The 25,252-nt window shown below is 46.7% G+C and overlaps 1 protein-coding gene across 3 annotated transcripts; it reads right to left on the bottom strand.

Moving 5' to 3' along the window:
- Positions 1–56: 56 nt before the first annotated feature.
- On the bottom strand, positions 57–24,859 carry DDX6 (DEAD-box helicase 6). 3 transcript variants are annotated; one of them, XM_061592874.1, is made up of 14 exons: positions 24,603–24,859; positions 21,553–22,000; positions 14,458–14,521; positions 13,611–13,715; positions 11,535–11,664; positions 10,271–10,417; positions 10,033–10,127; positions 9,570–9,692; positions 9,326–9,454; positions 8,457–8,573; positions 7,841–7,904; positions 7,113–7,214; positions 4,904–5,086; positions 57–3,424 (listed from the first exon to the last, which is right to left on the bottom strand). In XM_061592874.1, the coding sequence occupies exons 2-13, from the start codon at positions 21,750–21,752 to the stop codon at positions 4,911–4,913; spliced, it is 1,452 nt and encodes a 483-aa protein (XP_061448858.1). In that variant the 5' UTR covers positions 21,753–22,000; positions 24,603–24,859; the 3' UTR covers positions 57–3,424; positions 4,904–4,910. The 3 variants fall into 3 exon arrangements, with proteins under 3 accessions (XP_061448858.1, XP_061448856.1, XP_061448857.1); XM_061592872.1 differs by having other exon boundaries at positions 57–3,707; positions 24,603–24,857; XM_061592873.1 differs by lacking the exon at positions 24,603–24,859 and adding an exon at positions 24,074–24,408 and having other exon boundaries at positions 57–3,707.
- Positions 24,860–25,252: the final 393 nt, after the last annotated feature.

Below are 25,252 nucleotides of genomic sequence, written 5' to 3'. Positions count from 1 at the left end.
ACTCTCACCACCAGCCCCTTTCCCCAAAAGCAAAACAACCACACCAGACATAGAAAGAATGTGAACAGGAAAGCTCTAGTCCCAGGGAGCTTTTATTGAGCCAATTATCTCTTTAAAAGTAAGTAGGATTTTATCATTCATCTTCTGCCCTCTGACACCAATACTGTCAGCCATCTCTCACATACTTGTGTAAACAGACACATACCAAATCAAAATCTGAGCTCCACTGGACATTTGCCGGTTACCAGTTCAAAAAAAAAAAAAAAAAAACACCCCATGTTTCTTTTCCCTCCCATCCCACCCCCCATTCAAATTCTAGTCCCCATCGTTCACAGTGAACATGGCCTGGACCAATGAAAAACAATGTTGCTTGAACTGAAAACAAAGTATCCCCCCCTTGATATTTTCCAGTTTTGTTTCAATAAAGGGAATAGAGACTAATTTTTTTTCCAGATACCCCCTCCCCACAATTCCTGGTTAAAATACAGCAAAGCTGTATCTTAGTATATCCCCCCGCCCCCGCACAGAACTCTGGAAGGCTGCCAGAAGGGAGGATCCTGCACAGCAGAGGCAAATCACAGCTCTTTCTGCAGCCATCTTCCCAACCTAGAAGAGTCACGGCAAGCCTAGCATGCCCCCCAACTGGGATCACCCTTCCCACGTTCGGTCAAGGAAGGAAGAGTGGCTGTGGCTGTGCCCCACAAGCAATGTTCACTTTGCTCAAACCAGTGGTAAGCCTGGCAACAGCAGCAGAGGTCAGCCTATTACTGGCGCCAACTCCACACACCAGCATACAACAGAAGCCACACAGCGCCTCCCTTAGCTGGCAGGATTTCCCAAGTCCTGTGCAAAACCACCCCTAAAATAAAACAAAATCAGAATGAGATGCCTGTTAGCACTTCTGCTTTTGTATCCTGTGTCCATGATCTCGTCCAGCTCCACAACACACACAAAAGCAAGAGGGTGAAGGAAAGATGCTCCCATCTCATTCTGGAGGGGAAAAAAAAAAAGCCAAATAAGACCTACCCACCCCCGCCCCCCACTGGCAATCTCTGACAAGTGCAGCACATTCTGGGAAGAGCACACTGAAGGTATCTCACATCTGGCTTTGCCCCTGGCTCTGAGGGATTTCATCCTATAGATTGGCTAAACTTGACACACACATCAGGGGCTAAGCCAGCGACAAGTACCTCAGTGTTTTATTCTCTTTGGACCCCTAGAGCAACAAAAAAGACATTGCTCTAGGCTGCAGCAATGAATGCAGGTATGTTGGCAATTTAGTTTTAAGGAACAAGAACCCCCAATCTTCAGGGTTGGTTTTCAGATGAGGGAGGAACAGGGGGAGAAAAAAGACCAGGGTCCACCTAGTCAGTGTATGGAGCATCTTTCCATTTACATGGCCCTCTAGTATGCCCTGGAGAGAGAGGGCTACTAACCAGCACCTGGTGGCTCCCTGACCCAACAAAAGCCACCCCAAAATGGTGCTGAATCTAGGCAAATGCTGCTCCTCTGCTAGGAGGCCACATTTGAAGTAATACTTTCCATTTAAAAATGCTGTGCTTCAAGAGTGACCAGATGAGCATGGCACAGGGCATAGCGGCCACCTCAACTCATGGCACCATGTCAGATGTGCATGCTGTCTCAAAGATTCTAGATTCCTGCACACTTGTCACCTTTGCACTAAAACGACCCCCTCCTCTCCTCTCCTCTGCTGGGAAGACAAAAGACTGGCTGCATCAGCAAAAAAGCAAGGTTTTGCTTTCGGTCAGAATTTCCTACCCACAAAGCCCCCCCCCCCCAATTACACAGAGTACTTGCCAGTCTGATGCAGCTGCAGCGCAGTCCCCAGCAGTGGAGCGATACTTTAGTGCAGCTTCGGCTACGTTATTTTGTGGAGTTACTAGACAAAACATATTCACTTTGAAAGGTGCAGCCAGGAAGCGCCTGGTTCTAGCACAGACCTCTGAGAAATGGGTTGGGTAAGGTTGCCATTTTCCAATTGAGGAAGAAATGAGAGTAACTCTGTTCCTCAGGGAAAGAAAGCAGGATGGGAGTTGCAAGTGCAGCTTCTGACTATGAGCAAAGAGGGCCTGTGCTTGCCCTGGTGCCTCCTGGCGGCCTGTTGCTGGTCAGGCTGGAAGGGAATTCATAAGAAGTTTACAGTTTGAGTTCTCTCACTCCTTTTGCCTGCAGATCAGGCCAAACATCAAGCATGTTGGGAGGGGCACAATTTAAAGCAACACTACTTGGACCTACAGCTTGTGCCTGTCATATACAAGGCATGCACAATTCCTGCAGCAGAGAAGGGAGAAGAGAGTGAAGGCTTGGGCAGGGGCAAGAGGATTGCCCTGACCTGCTTCAGTCTCTAGACAGACAGGCTTGAGACAAAGTCACAAAGAAGCTGCAAGTGGCAGCCCAATCCCAGAGAACACTGGAAGTGGTGAACTGCTTTTGCCCTTTTTAGTCCCAAATCCACATTTTGTATGCTGTTCTGCTTTGCAATAAAGCAAAGGCGGCCTTTGCCCCCCTGCAATACATATGCCACTTTCCTGGAGTTTTTTTGCAGGGGGAAATCCAAGAAGGGCTTGCTATACACTTCTCCCCCACCCCCAGATCTCTTCCAGGTCTGTAGTCGCAGTGCTTGGCATAGAGTAGTGTTGCAGAAAACTGAGCCCCTCTCACCGTTAGCTGCTGTCAAGATCTATCTATAATCCCTTTAACCCCAGCAAACTTCATCAAAAACAAGAAAAAAGGAAGAAAGTTATATATGAACCCATAACAGAAAAAACACATATTTACAGAGTCTGTACAAGTATACACATCCAATTTTCTGAGGAACACATTTCAGAAAGGAAAAAACACCACAGCTCTGAGGCAAGTGCTGTGACCACCAACAGAGAATCACGGAAGCCCATCTGCAGCGTTCTCCATCCAAGAGCACAAGGGCTTTTCGGATGGCTCCATGTTGCAGGTGGGTGGCAAGTGGCTCTTTCCTCCTGGAGCGTCCATGTTGTACTCAATCAACCCAGGTGGTCCAGGTTATTTTGTTTAAATATACGTATTTACAGGGTGGGCCAACTGCAACTGCATCTCAACTCCTCCAATAAAAAAAAAAGGTTTAAAAAAAGTATTACTGACAAGTGTCACCTCCCAGCCCAGCTTGTGTGGGGGAGGGAAAGGAGTGGAGGTGGGGAGAGAGACTTTGACCTGAACCAAAATGACTCCTTGGGCTGTATCTGAAAGGTGATATTCTGAATGGTCTCATAGCATAAGGCACTTTGCACAAATAAGTAACAAGCTCTTTAGCTTAAAAGACAGATGAGGAGCCAGGGAGAAGTTGAAATGCGCTCAGTCAGGCGGCTGTGGGTGAATCTGAAATTGCAGTGAAGCTTGAGTTTGGGAGTCTTCTCTTTCCAGAGTTCTTCTTCTCCACCACAAAGAAAGAAATTAAAACCAGCAGTTAGTGCAACTAATGTTCAGTCAGCACACAGTGCAAACAAGTGGGAAAAACAAAGGTATTTCCTTCCTATCTTCTGCTTCCATCCTCACAGCCAGATTTAAAAAAAAAAGGGAAAAAACTCAGCTCTTTAATCTTCATAGTTTCAAAACAAATAGATGAAAAACCCACAAAGAGAAGGGCATCCCGAAAGAAACAATGTATCACATATCCGGATCAAAGGGCTTTAGCTTGTGTGTTTAAGCAAAGCCTAGAAAGGAAGAAGAAACTCATTAGTGTTGATTAAAAGCGGCATTTTAATGCCACTTAACTGGTGGGATATGTCAACTTCGCTGTAGCCAAAAGCAACTGAGCACTGCATTTATTAACACCCCCCCCCAAGTTGGCGCAGTGTGGTTCAAGGACCTGCAGCCACAGCCAACTGCAGTTAGTGCAGAATGCTGCAGCACATGTGCTGACCTCTGGTCAGAGATCTGCACTGTTTGCCCATTTGTTACCAGACCAAGATCAGCATATAAAACCTCTTAACAGCTTAGAACCAGTTCACTTGGGGAATGGCATTACCCCCTATGTGCCCACTGGACCATTTTGATCTGCAGAACTGGCACTGTTACAGGTGCCACATATTTATTCTGTGCTTATCAGAAATTGAACTTAATAGTTGTACCAGGAAACTTTAGCCACTTTGTGGATGTGTTACATTCAGGGATTTTGCTCCAACATAAAGGTACTTATTTTTGACACTTGTGTAACAAAGTTCTCTAGACGGTTTACACCAAAAACAGTTGAAATCCAAGGTAAAACATAAAACCATTTTTAAAACCCTACCTAAATACAACTCTTCTTGTAATTGATTGAACCTCGGATGTTCTGCATGCAAAGCAGTAGCTCTGCCACTGAGTCAAGGCCCTTTTTATTTCTCTTGGATCTGATTCCTACCAGCTGCCCCACACACTGTTCTCACTGCCACTAATACAGACTAAGGAAGGGGGAACAAAACCCTCTCTAACCACTGTTTGGAAAAATAGCTCTTTACAGCATTACAGACAAATGCTTCATGTTAAGGGGCACTGCAAGTCTGCCCCATGCTCTCTTAGGAATATGCACAGCAAGAGCCAAGTAGGGAACTCTCTCACCCTAGTACCCCACAAGTCCAAAAGCCACAAGAAAGCACAGGGTTCCTCATGACCAAGCTATAAATTCTTATCTGACCTTGTAAATACAGAATTAGCGACTAATTAGTGCAAAGTACGCATAAAGACAGCTTTGCTCTGCACCTGCCTATTTAAGTTTTTCAAAGACTAGCACACCTAAGACAGTTAAGTGAGCAGCCTGAGACACGGCCCCATCAACTCTTGCTGCATGAAGGGGCTTCCTCTCCAGAAATGACTGGATGATGACCTAATTCAGCCTGCTTTCCCCCCTGCCCCCACGTTAGATACATACGCAGCGGTTAAGGTTTTTCATCTTCTACAGGCTCACTGTGGTATTCTGCCACATATAGGCTCTTGTCAATGTTACTGGGAATGGGCTTGATTTCTGTACCCAGCTGTTCCTCAATACTCTTCAGGTTGAACCGATCATCATAGGTGATCAAGTTGATGGCTAGGCCAAGGTGCCCAAATCGTCCTACAAGGAAAGAAATTGGCCAACTTGATGAGAAAATCCTCAGGCTTGCAGCTTTTATCCCACGTGGGCTATGCATGACTGGTTCAGCAGCAGTGCTGAAGACCATTCAACACCAGCCCCAGTTCTCTCCCCCCACCCACGCTCACTATAGGTGCATTCTCAAGTTTCACATCCCCATTTATTGTGGTATTTTCAACACTTAACAAAAATAAGGTACTGTACTATTTCCCTCTGAGAAAGGGTGCTGTACAAGGTATAAAACCAGGCAATAGCCTGCTCACATTTGGACCTCTGCAATAAGGCTATTTATATGCTGATTTCTTTTTCAATCCAAACACAGATTACAAAAATCATATGAACGATGTCGCTATCTACAAATAAATAGCTGCAAAAATAGAAAGTTAATTGCTGAATAACAATTCAAACAAGACATATCAGGGCATTCCCCTGAAAGCCTCCTTGCAGTAGGCCACTGGCAATCCCCATGGGAGGAGTCTGCTTCATGGGCTGACAGTGACACCTGAACATTTCCTAAGCTTCCTTCTGGCGCTTCCGGAAGAAGCCTCCATTCTCAGGACATAATGTGCTGGGTAGGACAAGTTGGAGTGAGGCTCATAGAGACATGCAGAACTCAGGCTGAGTAGGGCTTCCCTAGTGTGCTGCACTTTGCTCCAAACCAAACTGGCAGTCAACAAAGGTGCTGCAAAAACCGTATTTGTGTCAAGCCACCATCACAAAGGTGAGCTGTGCGATACCAGATGAAAATTTCTGAAGAGTTTTCAAGGGTGGCCTCAAATAAAACACCAGGTTATGAAAGCATGGATGTATGGAGCTCAGTAAAGGTTCTCTATTTTAAACTTGGGGGTAGCCAATATGATGCCCTCCAGACTCCCACCAATGCCAGCCAGCAAGGCCAATGGTCTGGGGCAACGGAATCTGTAGCCCAACAACATCTGGAGGGTTCATGTTGGCTACCCCCAAGTTAACTTCCCCCAAAACTGCTCCAGAATCAACACTAGCCCCATTTAGTCAGTCTCTATGTGATTCAGATCACTTCATGAGAGATAGTGCCTGGTCCCAGGCTATGGTCTGAAGGCACATGAGGCCACCGCCTTGCTGAAGCTAAGCAGGTCTGGGTCTGGTCAGTGTCTGAATGGGAGACCGCCTGGGAACCACATGTATGCCGCCTTGGGTTCCATGGCGAAAGAAAGGCGGAGTATAAATAAATAAATAAATAGTGGACAGTCGTCGTGTTCCACCCCCATGCTGTTCACGTCAGTGTAAGCTGCGAAGGGAATGAACCCTTTTGAACCCACTTAAGCTGTGCTCATGAGCTGGAACCCGGACAACCGGAGTGGTGCGTTCGGAAGGCTTTCCCCAGCACATAGATGGAATCCGGGCAGGGAGAGGCACACGGCCCTGTCACTGACTGAGTGACATCATGGGAGGGGTCCCACAGCTCCCTCACCCCCACCCCCTGCCTTGGAAAGCCTTGTCATAAGCTGCTGCAGGAGTGGGACTGAGAGGGACATCTTGGGAGGGGAGCATCTAGGGACAAAGTCACATTCCCTTAGTTTTGCTATTGCCTGCCAAGAGATGTGATGTCGTTATATTTGTAGTATTGAAAATGTTTCTTTGTTTGCTGTTGTATTTGTTATGTTACTCTTTTAATATTTCTGTCACTGCTGTTCACTCTGATGTAAGATGCTCTGAGCACAATTGTTTTGTGGAAAGGTGGCATACAAATAAAAACATGATGAATAGGGCTACTGTTGCTCACAGATTGCTTGCTAATGAAACAGCGCTGGGTGTTCTCCACTCTGCGTCACAGAGGGATGGCTGGTGCACCCATGGAACCCTAATCCACCAGTGATTTCCAACATCAGGGACACAGTCAAAGGCTGCCTGCCGAGGGGAATCCCTGCCTCCTCCTCCTCCTCCTCCGTGATTCAGCCGTCTGCACTGAGCAACACTCGGTGATAACCTACCAAACAAGCTAAAGTTCTTCACTGCACAGCTTCCTCACCTGATCTGCCAATACGGTGGAGATATGTTTCTGCCAGCTTTGGAAAATCAAAGTTTATCACAACATTCACAGCTTGGATATCAATACCTCGGGTAAAGAGATCTGAAAAACAAGCATCCAGTTTAGACAATTTAAAATGACAGAGACCTTTTCAATCAAGCAGCAATGACAGACCGACACAGAATGTGCAGCAGCAGGGCAGGACACCAAGACAAGTCTGAGTTTACATTTAGTTTTCCTTTCAGTAAGTTATGCAGGCTGTGGATATATTAGTTGCTAGATATTTTCAAGGATTTATCCTGAAGGACCCTTCACAGCTACACAGCTATTTAGGATGGACAACACATACCATCTCCTCACCTCTAAGTCTACCACACTTCAGCTATCTTTTTCCAACCTAGAAAATTCAGAAACCTGGACAAACTGGTTCTTGGCTACTCATGCTGTTGCCCCATTCAACTGTGGGTGATCTTCAGGGCTGATTACTAAGCCAATAATAGAATGATGTCCAACTGTCAGAGGGGCACTCCTCCTTTCATTCTTATGCCTATTCATATTATTTCCATCCTATTCTTGCATTTTCCCATTTTAATAAAGGCGCCTGAATACATTTCCAAAGTAGAACAGGGAAATATTTTAAATCTACTTTCCATCTGATATTGCCTGGCCCCTAAAGAGTAAGCCTTAAGACTGTAAATGAGCCAGAGAGAAAACAAAGGGAGACTCACCAGTGCAAACAAGATTGCGGCATAAGCCATTCCGGAAATCGTGGAACACGCGATTGCGGTGCTCCTGGCAAGAAACAGGGATTGATTATTCACCAAAACATTCCCTGACATTCAGAGACAAAGCAGCTGTGAAGCCTTTCATCCCTGGTCTCCAATGGAAACAGCAACATGCAACAAAGTACAACTTACTGGAGGAAAAGGTGCTATATTAGATACTTATGTCTGAAGTGCCACATTTTATGCCACCCACTATCAGATTGCTTCTTCTCTCGCACTAGGTTCTCTCTGGCTCTGTCTTGCCTGAGCTTATTTTAGCTTTCTGTCTGGCCCCCACTACGTTGGTACCAAGGTGACCCCAATTGATTTAGGACTGCCGGTAGCAAAAGCTCTTTGCTCAGTTCTTCAAACACTGGCACGCTTTAGTGCCATTTGAGTAGTAACAGAATGAAGAGCTGAAGGAGTTTCCAAAAACTATTCAAATGCAACGTATTTAGATAGCACCTCTCCTCTCCCCTCCTCCCAGCACCTCTCCTCTCCCCTCCTCCCCACTACCAGGTACGAGGTTACCTTGAAATCCTACTGGTGCTTGTTAATTGCTCTGGACTTGCACACTGACCTGTCTCATCTTTGCATGGATGTAGAAGCACGAATACCCCAGCTGGGAGATTTTCTTAGCTAGAAGTTCCACCCGTTGGGAGGAGTTGCAGAAGATGATTGATTGATTGATTTGGAGCTAAATGCAAGCACAAAAAGGTTGAATTGCTCACTACCTGAAAATTCCAAGGCAACTGATCTTTAAAGACAGGCAGAAGACACTTAACAATCCTAGCAAAGCAATTTGTTTGTAAACGACCATACACATGCACAAGTGTATGCTCTGAATTGCACAAACACTCTCCATGCAGAAGCTGGTACTGTCCTCACTTTTGAGAACAGGAAGTTTCTAAGGGCTGAGAGGAGTTGAAAGTCCAAAACATCTGGAAGGTATCAGTTTGCAAAAGAAAGTGCCTCTCATGGTTCTGGCAAAAACAAGTTACCAGCTACAAGATGAGCCAGGTGATACTGCTATGATCTAGCAGTCCCTGGGCATCTTGCTGGGTTGGCCACAACGAAAGCCCCTCGCCTACTTCCCCCACCCAGGACAGGAAATGTAGTTTTATAACAATCTAGAACATGAAGCATATAACAATGTATATCAGCTTAAAGAATAACTTCTCAGTCAGAGTTCTGGATCCATTCTGAAAGATACTGGGGGTGGGGGTGGCTAAAGTATTGTGGGAGTAATAAGCACAGCTATGCAAATACAACTTTTCATCAAAACTACATTACAGGAGGCCATCTTGCCTTGGTAGCCCTAATTTCCTCTCCAGGAGTCTTCAGAACTTTGCTCTACATGAAGGTCTTTATTTAGTTGGCTGCTCAGGTATATGGCTTAGCCTCTTTGTTTTGGGGAGAATCAAGTGGAAGCTAGATGTCATTGCTTACCCTGGAGAAGAGCGTGTTGAGACAGTGGACTTTCTGGCGCTCAGTGACATAGGCGTAGTACTGGGTAACTCCCTTCAGCGTCAGTTCCTCCATCAGGTTAATCTCATAAGGTTTCTGCAAGTGGGAATTCTGAAACAGAAGCATTCTGACAGTCAGGGAAACATGCAGCCTGCAGGGAACCATGAGGCTTGTCATTTTGGGATTTATCAAAAGTGCTGCAGCTCATCATCAACACTGCACTTACCATAAACTTCTGTACACTTAGAGGGAAGGTGGCTGAGTATAGCAAGATCTGTCTGTTTTTAGGTAGCGTGAGAATAATGTCCTCCATTATTTGAACAAAATCTTGGGACAACAACTTGTCTGCCTGCAACAAGAAGTAGACCAATGTAACATTAAAGTGCTAATGGGACACCTACACGCTCCTGGTCTCTCTTTACAACTTCCAAGCTGCCAACAGTTCCCGCTTCCCTGAACATGCCTGCCTAAGACACCTAATATGCTTCCCAGCCCTAAACCAGGATGAACTTGACCTTTTCCCACACAGGTTACTTCAAGCTACCCCTTTTAAATAGAGGAAGGAATCATCCCTTGCAAGGTATTCATGACAGAGGCTTGATTTCAAACTGCATTTCAAGAAACAGGAGTAGCCGAACACTGATATTTTAACTTACAAAGAATAGAGATTCAAGCAATGCTAACATTACCTCATCTAGAACTATCATCTGGACATGGTCCACCTTTGCGACTCCTTTCTTGATTAGATCCAGAATCCTCCCTGGTGTAGCTATCACCACGTGCACTGCAACAAAACAGAACAGAGATGAGCTGCAACCTCAATTATGGAGGTTTGAAACTAGGTAGAGTCACCGGAGGCCCACCAAGAGCCTTTGTTCAGGGCTCAACACTTCAGGATATATTCAATAGTACCGCAAGCCATCCTACCTGTATCATCAAGCCTCATTATGTCATCGCGCAGGTTGGTTCCGCCTGTGGTTGCCATCACTTTGGCCCCTCCCATATGTTTGCTGACCTGGATGCAGATCTGACTGACCTGCAGGGCAAGTTCTCGTGTGGGAACAATCACCATTGCTGCAAGAGAAAATAATATTCAGGGCACTCTATCCTTATGCTCCCAGAGAACTCCAAGGAGCAGTACACTAATAAACTGCATCCTCTAAGAGCTCAATTCAAGACTTTATTGATTTATTTATATACCACCTCATAGCTGAAGCTCTCTAGGTGGTTTACAACAATTAAAAACATTAAAAACAAGTATACAAATTTAAACCATACCAAATTAAAACCCATAAAAACCAATAGGCATGAGATCAAGGAGAATCAACGGAGTCACACTCCCCCCGTCTCTCTATCTTTCAGAAACCGCAGTGTAATTTTTACAATACCACTTCTAAACTATAAGTAGAGGCAGTGGATAGAAATTTATCTTTTTCATGTGTAACGTATGAAAAAATATAATACAAGGGTCAATGAAACTGACTGGCAGCAAGTTCAGGACATAAGAGGAAGTAGTTCTTTACAAAGTACACAATTAACTGATGGAATTTAGTAGCACAGAGGCTGTAATTGTCACTAGTTTCAACAGCTTCAAGCGAGGTTTAACTATAGGGAACTTCCTAGTTCAGAGGCAATATACCTCTGAGCAACAGATATTGGGGGCAAACAGAGGTTGTCTATCGCACTCTTGCCTTGTAAGCAAGTGAGCTTTCCAGAGGCATCCAGCTGGCAATTGCTGGACTCAGACTGATTCAGAAAAGAAATTATGTTCTTCGCGGACTGGTTGGGGGGCAGATTACAAAAAGAAACACACAACTGCATTCAATCATAATTTTCAAGACTGACTGCATCTACCCTCAAGGTTTTATCTGTATGATGCAGAGGAGCCCTTGACAGCTGCACAAATCTGGAACCCTTGGGCAACTGTGCAACTCAACATGCCCACTGAAGTTTTGTCTTCCTGTAAAAGTGTTGTGTAAACTAAAGCAACAGCCCTTGCAACTGGTGGCAGTAAAAGGGCTGCTGCTAACAGGTGGGTCAAAGGGGCATTATCAGCCCTGAGAGAGTTTGTCTCCTGACATCACTGCAGTGGGGAGTTGAGATAGTAAGCAATTCAATACAGCCATGGGAGAAGATTAAAGGTTAAGACTGAGGCCTCAGGAGGCTGACTTGTGTCCCATCCTCGGCTCACCTTGTATGTTATCCTTCTTTAAGTCAAGCCGTTCAAGTAAGGGAATGAGGTAGGCGCCACTCTTGCCGGTTCCGTTCTTAGCTCTAGCCAAGATGTCCCGCCCAGACAAAGCAATGGGAATGCTCTCCTCCTGAAAGGAAGCCATGGGATCAGCACCAGACAAAGCTTATCTTGGGGGGTTGAGAAGAGGCACTACAAACTAATGTAGCACTAGTTAAGACCTTATGCAAACAAACACCCCCCACATATCTTCCAGTCATGATCACACCACCCACACAACAAGTCTACCATCAAGAACTGGTCCTGTCACAAGCAGAGTGATTAGAAGCTACAGGAGGGTCCCACCACACAGGCTTCTTCGGAATGATATACAGCTTTCAAGAGAGATTCAGTTTTGAGACCAAAGGCAAGCCATAGGAGCCTTGCCCTCCAAGAAACCACTGTCAGGTTTCTCCCTGTTGCCCTCTGTACAGTGGGCAAATAATATTGTCAAGAATAGCTAACTTTGGTCAAGCTGAAATGGATCAACCAGAGAGAATTCTGGGAGTCTGTGGATCCCTGGGACACCCTACTGGGGGAGATCCGTGGCTCAGTGCCAGACAGACAATTTGCAACCTTGCAAGAAGATGCAACTGAACCTTAGCTGTTATCCCATATCAGCTTCCTGAGATCAAAAGTCAGGAAGAGGGGGTGTTGTAGATCAGGACCCCAGGGTGGGGCTGTCTGGCTCCCTTATCTTCAAAGGCTTCAAAGGAGTGGATCATGGCAGGGGCGGAATATGCCTATTTGCCTCCTCCCTCCCTGTGGACCGGTAAACTCCATAAAAATGAAGGATATTCCTTCAGTTGTTGTTCCCTATTTCCATCTATCTTGACTTGCTTGAAGATTTACAGGGAAAAGCCGTTGGGGGACCAGGCTATTCTACTGCAAGTATAGGATCTTAGTTTAGAAAGTTCTTTGTTATGTTCTTTGACTGTATTGAACCTCTCACCTTTGTTATGCCAATATATCTCATGTAGACCGGCTGAGGGCGATTAGCTTTAAGGAAACAATTGCTGCTCTCTTTTTGTATATACCTTTCTTTTCTTTTAAATAAACTACTCTTTTATAAATGGTGAGTATTGGCTTGAAACTAATGATTCTAAATCTAGTCCTTGATTACTGTTGATTAATGTGGGTTAATACCCTTAGAACTCACGTAGCTCTCCGAGATCCCCTCTCAGAGAAAGGAGCTGGAAAGAGGGGTGGTGGCAGTTCTACCATTGATTTAATCCTGAAGGAGGGATAGTTTGCCTGAGAAGCAGAGACCCAAAGGTGCTGGGACTGTTCTCAGAAGCAAAGAACTCCCCTTGGGGTGCTGAGGGCAAGGGACCCCCAGCGGGATAATTCTTTGACAAATACAGAATCTACTTAAAAATTTTCAGGCAACAGTGACAAAGGCCTATTGAGAAAATAATGGCTTTCCTCCTAGCCAGTGATGAGAAATATTATGGTTATGGGACTGAATCGGCCTTGGTCGCCCTGATGGATGACCTTTATCGGGAGGACAGAGAGAGTGCAACCCCGTAATTCTTACTTGATCTCTCAGCAGCTTTTGATACCATTGACCATGGTATCCTTCTGGGCCGACTTGGTAAGATGGGTATCAGAGACACTATTTTACAGTGGTTGCGATCCTATCTCCAAGGTCGCTTTCAGAGAATAGCACTGGGTGACTCTCTTTCGGCCCCCTGGCAGTTGTGCTGTGGGGGTGCTGCAGGGTACTATCTTGTCCCCCATGCTGTTTAACATCTATATGAAGCCCCTGGGAGAGGTCATCAGGAGATCTGGGGAGAGGTGTCAGCAGTACGCTGAAGATACCCAGCTCTATTTCTCTGTAACGTCTGAATCGGGAGAGGCGGTACAAGCCCTGGACAGCTGCCTGGACTCAGTGGTGGGCTGGATGAGGGCCAATAAACTGAGTCTGAATCCTAGCAAGACAGAGACACTGTGGGTCCTCTGCCATCTGAGTTCCCATTCACCAAAGAAGCCCCTTACACCAGCTCTTGTCAGAAAAACTAGCTGCCGTGCACCGACCTGAATAGGAGATGGTTTTTCCCAGCCCATTTCAAAAATCCCCATCAGCAACTCCCGTTTCAGGCAGTAATCTTCAAATTCATTTCCTTTTGTGGATGTCACATCCTAAGCAGGCAAAGTACAACAGTGAGCTTATGCTTTCACACACATTAGCAGTCTCAGTACAAGATACACTCCCAAATCAGGTAATCAGTAGGCAGGACTGGCTAGTCCAATGCCAGGCAGGAAGGCCCATGGCTCAGTGACAAAGCATCTGCTTCACATGCAGAAGGTCCCCGGTTCAATCCCCAACAGCATCTCCAGGGAGGGCTCAGGATGCCCCCTCCCTCACACCCTAGGGAGCCACTGCCAGTCAGTGTAGACAAGACTGAGCTAGAGACCAATGGTCTGACTTGGTAGAAGGAAGCTTCCTGGGTTCATCTGTTTGTCATGTGGAATAAGAAATAAACTATGCTTGCTCATAAGCACAAGTCTCTCAGTCCATTCTACAGGACCAACGTGATAATTAGTTGTTAATTATTCATTCTTCTGCCCAACATCTGCATTTATTTATTTGTTTGTTTCATTTATAGACCGCCCATAGCGAGTGGCTCTCTGGGCGGTGTACAAAAAGGTTAAAATACAAAATATCAACAATAAAATCAGACAACAAACAATAAACACAAGCAGCAACTAAAGAACAAAATAAAAAATAAAAAATTTAAATTATAACATAAACGCTTAAAATGCCTGGGAGCATAGCCAGGTCTTAACCTTGACTTCTTCTCCCAATTAGGGTTAAGGCCCATTGGGCAAAACACAAGTACACTAAATATTTATATGCATTGTAGCTTTGGGAACTCCTTACCGAAGTTTTGATTCTCAGATCTTTTGGAGGGAGTTTTAAAGTCTTCTTCCAGTCATCGCCAGGTCTGAAGTGAGAAAATAAGAGCTGTCAACCTGCAGATTTGGTTTTGCCAGTCTAGCCCTTCCTGCGTGATACAGGATTTTTATTTATTTATTAGATTTGTTAGACACCCATCTGGCAGAGGTTACTCTGCCACTCTGGGCGACGTACAACAAAATACAATACAATCCACATAAAAACAATTCAAAAAGCAAACAGTATAAAATTTAAAAACTTATTAAACCCCTACGGAACTACCCTCTGCCACCCTAACCCCTTTCCCAAGCCTGGTTAAAGAGCCAGGTTTTCAAGGCCCAAAGAAAGCATAACAAGGAAGGGGCCTGACGGAGGTCAGTTGGCAAAGAATTCCAAAGTGAGGGAGCCACTACTGAAAAAGCTCTGGACCGTGTCCTCCCCAATCTCGCTGCTTTTGTTGGGGGAATAAGAAGCGAACCATTCAAGGACGATCTTGTAAGCCGGTGCCCCGGTGCGAGTGGAGGCGACTCTTTAGGTAAAGTGGGCCAGCCTCGTGGAGCGTCTTGAAAGTTAAAGCCAGGATCTTATATTTGGCCCTAGCAACCACCGGTAGCCAGTGCAGTTCCTTAAGTACTGGGGTAATGTGATCACAGTGGCGGCAGCCCTTAATCAGGCGAGCCGCCGCATTCTGCACTAGCTGCAGCTTACGGACCATTCTCCAGGGAAGACCCACATATAACACATTACAATAGTCCAGCTGGGACAGAACCAGAGCATGTACCACATTAGGGAGCAGGTGGCTCGGGAGGTAAGGGCATATCCTACGAATGAGGTGAAGTTGGTAAAGCGCTGCCCGACTAACAGCTGCTACCTGTGCCTCCATGGATAGCTGGGAGTCAAGAATGACCCCCAAACTCCGGAAGTGGTCTCTTAGGGGCAGTTGTACCTCATTAAGCACCAAATCCGTAATCCCCAGGTTCTCTTTATCACCCACCAACAGAACCTCAGTTTTATCGGGATTCAGTCTAAGTTTACTCCTGCTCATCCAATCCCTCACAGCCTCCAGACAATTAGACAGCCTTTCTATCGCCACCGGTTGGGGGGGGGGGCTTAAATGAGAGGAAAATCTGGGTATATTGATGGAATTGCAGTCCAAATCTCGTGATGATATCTCCCAGTGGCCTTACATAGACATTAAATAACATCGGAGAGAGGATAGAGCCCTGTGGTACCCCACATGTAAGAGGCCAAGGCTCCGAGACCTCCTCTCTCAGTACCACTCTCTGGCATCTCCCAGAGAGGAAGGAGCGGAACCACCATAAAACGGTGCCTCCAATCCCCAGAGTCTCATGGCGATCTAACAAGATATCGTGGTTGACAGCGTCGAAGGCCGCTGAAAGGTCCAGGAGAACAAGAAGGGTATGCTCCCCTCTATCTAGTGCCCTTCTCATGTCGTCCACCAGGGCTGTTTCTGTCCCATGTCTGGGTCAGAATCCCGATTGAAATGGGTCAAGGTAATTCACTTCATCTAAGTATGCCTGTAATTGGATCGCCACCACCCGTTCGACCAATTTACCCAGGAATGGCAGATTTGAAACTGGGTGGAAGTTGTTTAAATCCAAGGGGTCTGAGGAGGCCTTTTTCAAAATTGGGGTTATTACTGCCTCTTTAAAGGCAGATGGCAGGTGGCCTTCATCACCATTGCCTTAATCCACTTGCCAAGTTTGTCTTTACAGCTCATAGTAAGTCATGCTGGGCAAGGGTTGAGCATACAAGAAGTTGGTTTAAGCCAGGATAGGGCCCTGGTGATTTCCTCAGAGGAAGGAAGCTGGAAACTATCCCAAGACCCTCAGGGTTCGATGGTCATTTCTGGTTCCATTATTGAGGCTGTGGCAGGGGGAATAGAACTCTTGATGTAATTGATTTTGTCCACAAAATGTTTTGCGCAGTCATTACAGGAGGACAAGGCATGTTCTGTCGGGTCTAGCGCAGCTGGCCTCACCAAGCTCTGGACCACCTGAAACAGTCTCCTTGGGCAGCTTTCCGAGGCAGCCAAGGAGGCCACAAAAAACTCCCTTTTTGCTCTCTTCATCGCCGTCTGGTAGGTGGCTGCTGCTACTCTACTCTGAGTTCTTTCCGCCTCTGCACGCGTCTTTCGTCAACGGCGTTCAAGCTGTCTTACCTTCCGCTGTAAGCCACGCAACCGTGGGGTGTACCAAGGTGCTGTCCTGCATCTATCTAAAGGGAGGGGGCATTTTGGGGCCAACTGGTCCACCGCCTCGGTGACCCCTGCATTCCAGCTGGACACCAAGGTCTCGGCTGATTGGCCATCAACAACATTTAGAAAATCTCCCAGTTCGCATATGAAGCCATGCGGGTTCAACAGTCGCCTCGGGCGAAACGTCCTGGTGGGCCCTCCAGTTCTCCGAGGGGGAGGGGACACACAAAGGTCTATTCTGACCAAATAATGGTCTGACCAGGACAGGGGGGCAGTGACCAGCCCCCCGACTTCCAAGTCACTGCCCACCTCTCCTGACAAAAAGACCAGGTCAAGGGCATGACCCGCTGCATGAGTAGGCCCTGTTCAAATAGGTTGTAGCTCCCAGGGTGCCATCGAATCCAGAAAGTCTCAGGCCGCTCCTGAGAAAGGGGCCTCGCAGTGCACGTTAAAATCCCCCAGAATTACCAAGTTTGGGGATTGCGCATGTACATCCGAGACCACCTCCAGCACCTCGGCCAAGGAGTCCGAGGTGCAGCGTGGTGGCCGATAAATCAATAGGAACCCGAGACTGCCCATTGGGCCCTATCGCCAATAGAGGCAATCAGCAATCTTAGTCTCACAGAGTGGGATCCTGGAGAGAAACAGGGAACTACGGTAAATGACTGCCACTCCTCCCCCCCGGCCACCAATCCTCGGCTGCTGCGCAAACAGAAACCCAGTGGGGCACGCGGCCACTAAGGTGGGACCCACAGCCTCATCCATCCAGGTCTCTCTAATGCAAGCCAGGTCTGCCCTCTCATCCAGGATCATGTCATGGATGAGGGGGGTCTTTTGCTTAACTGACCTAGCATTAAATAGCAGCAGCCGAAGGCCGGAAGACAGGGTCAGGCGATCCACTACCCCTTTACGCCTCTGATCAGGCCCTGAGCAGGTAATAGGTAGTACACATTGTTTGCGCCTACCCAAGGGCTGACGAACACGAGCCCTGCTCCGCCGATAGGTGGAACTCAATATGCTGATATGTTGGTCACTGGACGGCTCACCATTCACTCAGGACTGAGCCACAGAATATGACAGAAGAAAAGCTAGCTCTCTCCAAGAAGTTCTGAAGGGGACAGAGTTCTTTAACGGAAAATACTCAGCATCCTCACCAATGTACAATTCCCAGGATACACTGGGGGAAGTTAGACTGTGGTAAAACCAATGCAGTGTAGGTACATCAAAAGAAGCACATGTGCTTATGTCATGCATTGTAGAGATGCAAACCTACTTCTTAGACAGCTGGCCAGAATGAGGGTTAACGGGAAACAATATTGGCAGTTTTTTTCTGGCTACTGAGCAAGACAAGATTCCCTCTGCAACAGCCTGCCACCTTGGTCTGCATTTTAGGAGGCCAAGTTTTTCTGACATAAAAGTCAGACTTCTGTATGCAGTCAAGTACCAAAGAAATCTCAGGCAGCCACCTGAAGTTACTTCAGAGAGGGCACTTGAATCTGTGCATGCAACATACCTACCCGTTTGAACTCTACCATAGAGTTTAAAAAGCTACAAATTCTTCATTTTCTTGCTGAATATAGGTTTGAACCAATGTAGAATGCAGCAGCTAATGATTGGACCATGGTAACACCTGTTCTGACCCAACTGCACTGGCTGCTTACACATTTCAAAGTGCTGGTTATAACCCATGACGCTTTGTGGCTCAGGGCACCAATCCCTACAGAATGACTCTCCCAACATGGATGTACCTGGGCCCCAAGATCTGAGGCCCTCCTCCACATGTCACCCCAACAAAGCAGATTGCTATCTATACGGCACCAGGTAAAAACCTTCATGTGCATCTGACAGCATTTAATGGGCTATTTATAAATCTCTCATCTTTAACGGGTTCTTGGCTGATGTTGATTTTGTTAATTTTATGGACAATTGTTTTATTGCTGTGTTTTAAAATGTATAAACCTTGTATTTTGTAAGTTGCCTTGGGTCTTTCTGAGAAAGCAGACTAAGCAATATAATATATAGTATAGTAAATTCCTCATTAGGGGAGGGTTGTCTTTCATCAAAAATGCTGTAAGTGTAACATCATTTTAAAAAATCTCCCTGGATTACCATGAATTAGGAAATTTTAGGCCAATATGCTACTTCCTTTTCTAACCAAAGCAGTTGAGTGAGCCATAGCTGGATAGCTCCAGGTGCTCCTGGACAAACTATCTAGGCCCATGTCAATTGGGTTTGTGGTAGACGCTCCTTGATCACCTTGGCTGATGGCCTACACTAAGAGACATGGGGAGGTGGAGAACTTCACTCTGCAGAACAGGCACTGTTACAGGTGCCACATAATACTTGTTCTTTTTGTGTGGCAGCACCTACCGTTTGAAACTCCCTGCCTATTTACATCAGGCAGCGGTCTTCACTGTATTCCTTTCGGCACGTGCTTAAAACTTTTCGGTTTAGGCAAGCCTCTCCAGACATAGATCTGTTTTAATCTTTTTAGTTAGCAGTTTTAATTGTTTTACCTGTTTTTATCTGTTTTATTGATAATTCTAATGTTTTTGCAAACCGCTTAGGTCTATACGTTCAAGTGGTATATAAATTTTGTTAAATAAATAAAAATAAAAACCACAAAGATGCTCTTGGGCCTCTCAGCAGCTTTTGCTACTCATGACTACGGCATCCTTCTGGATGAGCTACTCGTGTTGAGTAGGGGAACCGCTCTGCAGCCTTTCACTACTGCCTCACTGGACAATTACAGGCGGTGAAACTGGGGGGCTGTTCTTTCCTGCATAATCTCTTATCGGGTCCTGCAGGTATCTATTTTGCCCCACAGTAATGTAAGACAGGAAGCCACTGGGTGGGATCATCTAGTTCTATTCCTTCTCTCCTATCTGAACCCAACAGGATCACCCTGAAATGACTGCCTTAAGCCAATAATGGGCTGGATGAGGATGAAGATGAAACTCTGTCCAGAAAAGAAAAAGATGCTCATAGAAGGTAATCTTAGAACTGCAGAAAGAATAGAACTATCCCTGTGTAAGTTGTTAATTGCTGAAGCCTCCCTCCTGGGCTCTGGTGGAAGTTATAGCCAGAAGCACATTGCATCAGTTTCAGCAAATAAGCCAAAAATGCCCTTCCAGGGAGACAACTAGCTTTGCCACTCATGTACAGGTTTGGTAGCCTCACATTTGGACTCCTCCAATATGCTGTATGAGTGGCTGGCCTCAAAGTTGGCACAGAAACTTCAGTCACAATGCAGCAGCCAGCCTGATCTTTGATGCCTGCTGCTAGGAACATGCAACACCAGTTCTGAATGAGATGACAGTTCTTACCTTTAATGCCCTCTAAAGACATAGTCCAGGATTCTTGAGCTTGTGGGTTTCACTGCCATCTGAGGTACAGCTAGCCTCAACTATAAACAGAACTCTCTCAGTAGCATCCCTGTGCTTGCAGCAACTGCTGCTAGGTATCTGTCAGATCGAGGAGCCTGGTCTGCTCATACAGGTAGTGAAAGCTTCTCTGTTTAGAAAAGCTTTTCTGAAGCTACATATATTGGATGATTGCATAAACTATGTGCAATTAATATGTTTATCATGAAATTGAAATGGGCTGTCTTCAAGTCGACCCTGACTTATGGCTACCCTATGAATAGGGTTTTCATGATAAGCGGCATTCAGAAGGGGTTTACCATTGCCTCCCTCTGAGGATAGTCCTCCCCAGCTGGCTAGGGCCTGCTCAGCTTGCCACAGCTGCACAAGCCAGCCCCTTCCTTGTCCGTAACTGCCAGCTGGGGGGCAACTGGGCTCCTTGGGACTATGCAGCTTGCCCACGGCTGCACAGGTGGTAGGGCACGTAACCTCTGAGCCACTCACTGTGGGGTGATCTTTAGCTGGCCCTTGACACCCAGGAGACACGAGCGGGGATTTGAACTCACAGACTCGGGACTCCCAGCCAGGATCTCCTCCACACTGTGCTATACCAGCTGTCTATGTTTATCATACTTAGTTATTATTATAAGCTCCTCTGGGAAGGATTTTTTTTTAAAAGCATGCCATTCTAAGGCACTACGTATGTTGACGGCACTATATTACAATGCAAAGCAAGCCAAGTAGTACAGGAATCCCAATTAAGTGTTTATTAAATATTTAATCAATTGGCTGAAGCACCAAATCAGAAAGTTGAAAAGGGCTTTGTAGGCCATCTAGTTCAACCACCTGCAAAGAAATGGCTGTCCGGTCTCAGCTTGAAGACTTTTAGCAAGGGAGAGGTGACCAAGCATCTAGGCCATGGGTTCCACTGTCAATTATTCTTACCATCAATAGGGTTCTCCTAAGGTTCAACCAAAACCTACCCTGCCAATTAGATCTAGTCCTGTCCTCTGGGACAGAACAATGTGATGACCACCTTTCAGGATTTGAAGAAGGATGTCATGTTACTACTCAGGCTTTTCTCTAGCAGAAACATGCACAATTTCTTAGACTTTCCTTCACAGGACTCTTTTTTCATAGTTCTGACCATTGCCTTTTGCTTATACCTTCTTAAAGTGCAGTACCAGAACTGGACACAGTACAACAGATAAGGCCTGACTAGGTACAGCTTTAGAGCCAAAAGTGATCAGAGCCTAACACAACCAAAAGTGGATTTTGTCAACCTCATTAGCAATGGAAACACTGGTTATTCTGTACAAAAACATGAGTAGGTTTCATGATCAGCTATTAGAATTAAGGCAAAATAACAGAATAGAAAGAATGGCAGCTAAGGCTTTGCATTAAAAGTTGCTCTAGCTGGCAAACAGGCCCACAGGAAGAACTCTGGAGGCCATGATTTAAGCACCAATGTGGCTGCTGGGTCTTTAGGCAAGTACTCACTTGATAGCGGAGGCCATGCTCTGTGCTTGCTGCTGAGTGCCGTTGTTGATTGTGTTGGGATGTTTCAGCTGGTTTATCTGTTGCTGAGCCTGTGTTCCCCCGCCTCCTGGACCACCAGTGGGTTTTACTGGGCCCCTCAGCTGTCCATTTTGACTGGAGAGACCCATTATAACAGGGTTCTCTGTTCTGGCTGTACTCATGTTTTCCTTTATAAAGATGTCTTTTTCAACTTCAAAACTTTGTGAGTACAGAAACTGTAACAGTTTATTAGACTCTCCAAGATGAAGAGATAAATAAGGTCCTGCTCAATATACGAGTCTTTTATTGCAACGCAGGCAAGCACCTGTAAAGTCACTCAAGAGTAAAGCAGTCACTTGCACTGTGGAACAACTTTCTTTAAAAAGTCTTCTGACAAACTTGAGTTCTATCCAAAATCACTCGCTTCAATCTGAAAAAAGACAAGACAAGACTGTTAGCGCTCGCAATTGTTTGTTGCAGCCTGTTCACAGAATGTCCACAATGATGCAAACAGATTGGGAAAACTATTTTACTAAAAGAATACCCATGAGAAGACAAGCAACAAGTCTTGTGGTACCTTAAAGACTAAAAAAATTATTATGACATAAGCTTTGGTGGACTAGGGGCTGCTTCATCAGACATACAGAGTGTACTCCTCAGCTGGAAGATTTATATACACACGGGGAAAGAAAAAATGTAAACAGTGAGATCAGATGGAAATGCAATGCAAAAAACACCTTCTGGGAAATTATGTTAAAGTAAAATAAGCACTGTGACCATTGTTATCACTGCATTTATTTTATGTACCTTTAAACTTTAATACTTTTATCACATACTGTATTATTTTGAATTTCATTTCCATCTGACCTCATTGTTTACATATCTCTCTAAGGTCTATATACATCTGCCAACTAAGGAACAGATTCTATGCATGTGATGAAGCGGACTCTAGTCCACCAAAGCTTATGTCATAATACATTTGTTAGGATGATATCCCAATTGTTACATCCCACTTGTGCAACAGACTTCCAGTTGTGCAAATGGAAGTGTTGGGGACTCCCCCCCCCCTGCAGACTGGGAGTGGGGGAACACAAGTGCTGCCAGGGGACAGGAGGAAGGGACTGCAAGGATAGATCAGGCCCAATGTCATGAGGATGCCACAAGACTCCTTGTTGTTTTTGTTGCAACAGATACACATCTGGAAATTTTGAAAAAATGGCACGCATACACAAAGAAGACTCCCACTGTTTTCCCACAAACTATGCACTGCAAAAGGTGTCCCCTTCTTGTTTATTTCCAGAATCTTTAATAAAACTAAAATTTCCCTGTCTAATGTTCTGATACTGTTGCCTTTTCTTTCTTTTTTTCTTTTATTATTGGTCCTCCTCACTGCTGGAAATAGTGTTGGAAAATAAAGTCTCCACAATGGTGTGCTTTTAAAAAATATATTTTAAACCAAAAAAATATTTTTTTTGCAATGAAATAGAAGCACCGAATATGGGGGCAGTGACAAGGCCTCCATTTTCAAGACATGGCAACTTTGAAGAAAGTTCGTAGTTTTGCTGTGTATATATAAAATTAGCGGCTCCTTACCATACTTGCAAATCATTTTCTTAAGATATTGCTGTTATAAGGAAGGGAGCTCCATCTGTGGCACTTCACAGACATAAGCAAAAGCTCAAAGCAGGAAGTTTAGCTTCTCAACTGTACAGCACCTCTTCAACTAAAGCCACCTGACTGGAAATAAGGAATGATGTTCCCCAGACATCTACTGTTCACAGGCTGACAAAGAATAGAAAGCAAAGCCTCTATGGATGGCAAGCACAGAGGCTTTGGTAATGAAGTTGCATGCACAGAGAAGTACCTGCACCCTCAAAACTCAATTGTTTCTGTGACAGAATATGGTACAAAGCACAGCCACTCAGGGGAGACTGAAGATCCCCAGAAAATTCAACAGAAGCTACTGGGAGGCCTTCGAAATGTTGTTTCTGTTACTGGAACTGCAGAGAGGCAGTACACCAGAAGCTGCCTTTTGCTTGCTCTCCTACTACTCTACTGGAAAGAGACTAAGACAAAACCACTCCAGGCCTAAAACTTACATGCAGACCCCAAATGTGCTCAGGCTCCCAGTGTAGTTGACATAAGCTTGAGTATACAACAATTCAATTAAAAATAGTGAAAAACCTGCATACTTTCTTTTGGTAGTGTGGCGATTTGAGGAGCTAATTTACTTTCCCTCCTAAATTCAAGTCCAGAAACTCCCAGGCCAAAATGTACCGTAACCAAATATGTGCAGCCCAGCCCCAAATCACATCTCAGCACACTCAAATGGCAGAGGGCACAAGAGACAAGTGGTGCGCCCCCCCCCGGAGCTGCCGCGCTGATTAGCTGAAGCTCCCCAGACAATCTTCCAGGTTGACCAACTCCCCCCACCACGGTGGAAAAAGGGCCCTGCTGCCCTGAAAAAAGCCAACACACATAGGCGTGAACGGTGAAGCCGCACCTTTAAAAACACTTCGCTCCACGGCCAGCGCAGGAGGCGGCTGCGGTGCGGGGCTGCACACGGAGGCCACCTCTCCCCTCCCCGCCGCCCCAGCAAAGTGTCCAGGGCGAAGGAGGCTTCCAGGCCTCTCCGCTTCCCTCCCGAGGCAGAGAGACCCAGGAGGCCGCGGCGAGGCCGCCTCTCTCCTCCTGCGCCTTCCCTTTCTCGTTTCGTTAAGCGTCAGCACCGGGGGGAGGGGAGAAGGGGAAAACCGGGGGGCCCTTTCCCGCCCTGGACTCGGCAGCCGCCTCGGCCTCCCCCCCGCGCCCTCCCACACCACAGCCAGGCGCCCGAGGGCCGCGCCAAGGAAGGCCCGCGTTGGCCCCGCTCGCCTTCTGGGCGCTTTCCCAGAGGGAGGGAGGGAGGGGGCGCGGCCTGAGGGCTCACAAAGCCGCCGCCGCCCGTCCCTCCGCAGCGGCCGCTTCGTCGGGCCACCACCTTCTGGTGCCCCCCACCGGCCCGCCCGCCCGCAGGAGGGGAAGCGCCTCACCGCCACCGGCCCCCACTGCCTGCGCGCACTCGCGCTCGCTCCTTCCTTCCTCCGCGCCTGCCTTGCTGTGCTCGGTCGCCCGCTCCGGGTGTCGGCCTGTCTCCTAGCCCGTCAGTCGGTGGGTCTCCTTCGGACTATGGCGGCGGTGGCGGCGGCGGCGGCGACGCGACAACAAGATGGCGGCTCCCTCCTTCCTTCCTCTCTCAGCGTAGGCCCCGCCTACCCCGGAAGCACCGCCCCTCGACATTCGAACGCCGGGTGCGCATGCGCCGTCTGCGGAGGAACTGAGCGCCCGGGGAGCCTTCTCTGGGCGACGGCCACGCCCCCTTCTATCTGAACCGGAGCCCCGCAGGAGACTGCTCCTGCAGATGGAGGCTCTATCACGTCCCTCATGGCAGAGAGGCGCCGCTTCCTCCTCCTCCACTCTCAAAGCCGCCGAGGCTGGTGGCAAGAACTCCCGTCAGTTACATTAGTCCTCTAATTTGTCCCCACACAGATTAGGCCTATAAACACTGCTTATCACGCGTTTGTTTTAAGAGCATAAGAAGAACCCTTCAGCAGCACCAGCAGCAGCAGCAGGCCAAAGGGGCTCATCTAGTCCAGCATCGTGTTCTCACAGCAGCCAGGCAGAAACCCCAAGGGGAAGCCTG

This window comes from Rhineura floridana, chromosome 12, assembly GCF_030035675.1.
Source record: "Rhineura floridana isolate rRhiFlo1 chromosome 12, rRhiFlo1.hap2, whole genome shotgun sequence".
Classification (NCBI taxonomy): Eukaryota; Metazoa; Chordata; class Lepidosauria; order Squamata; family Rhineuridae; genus Rhineura; species Rhineura floridana.
This window is presented reverse-complemented; position numbering and strand designations above follow the sequence as displayed.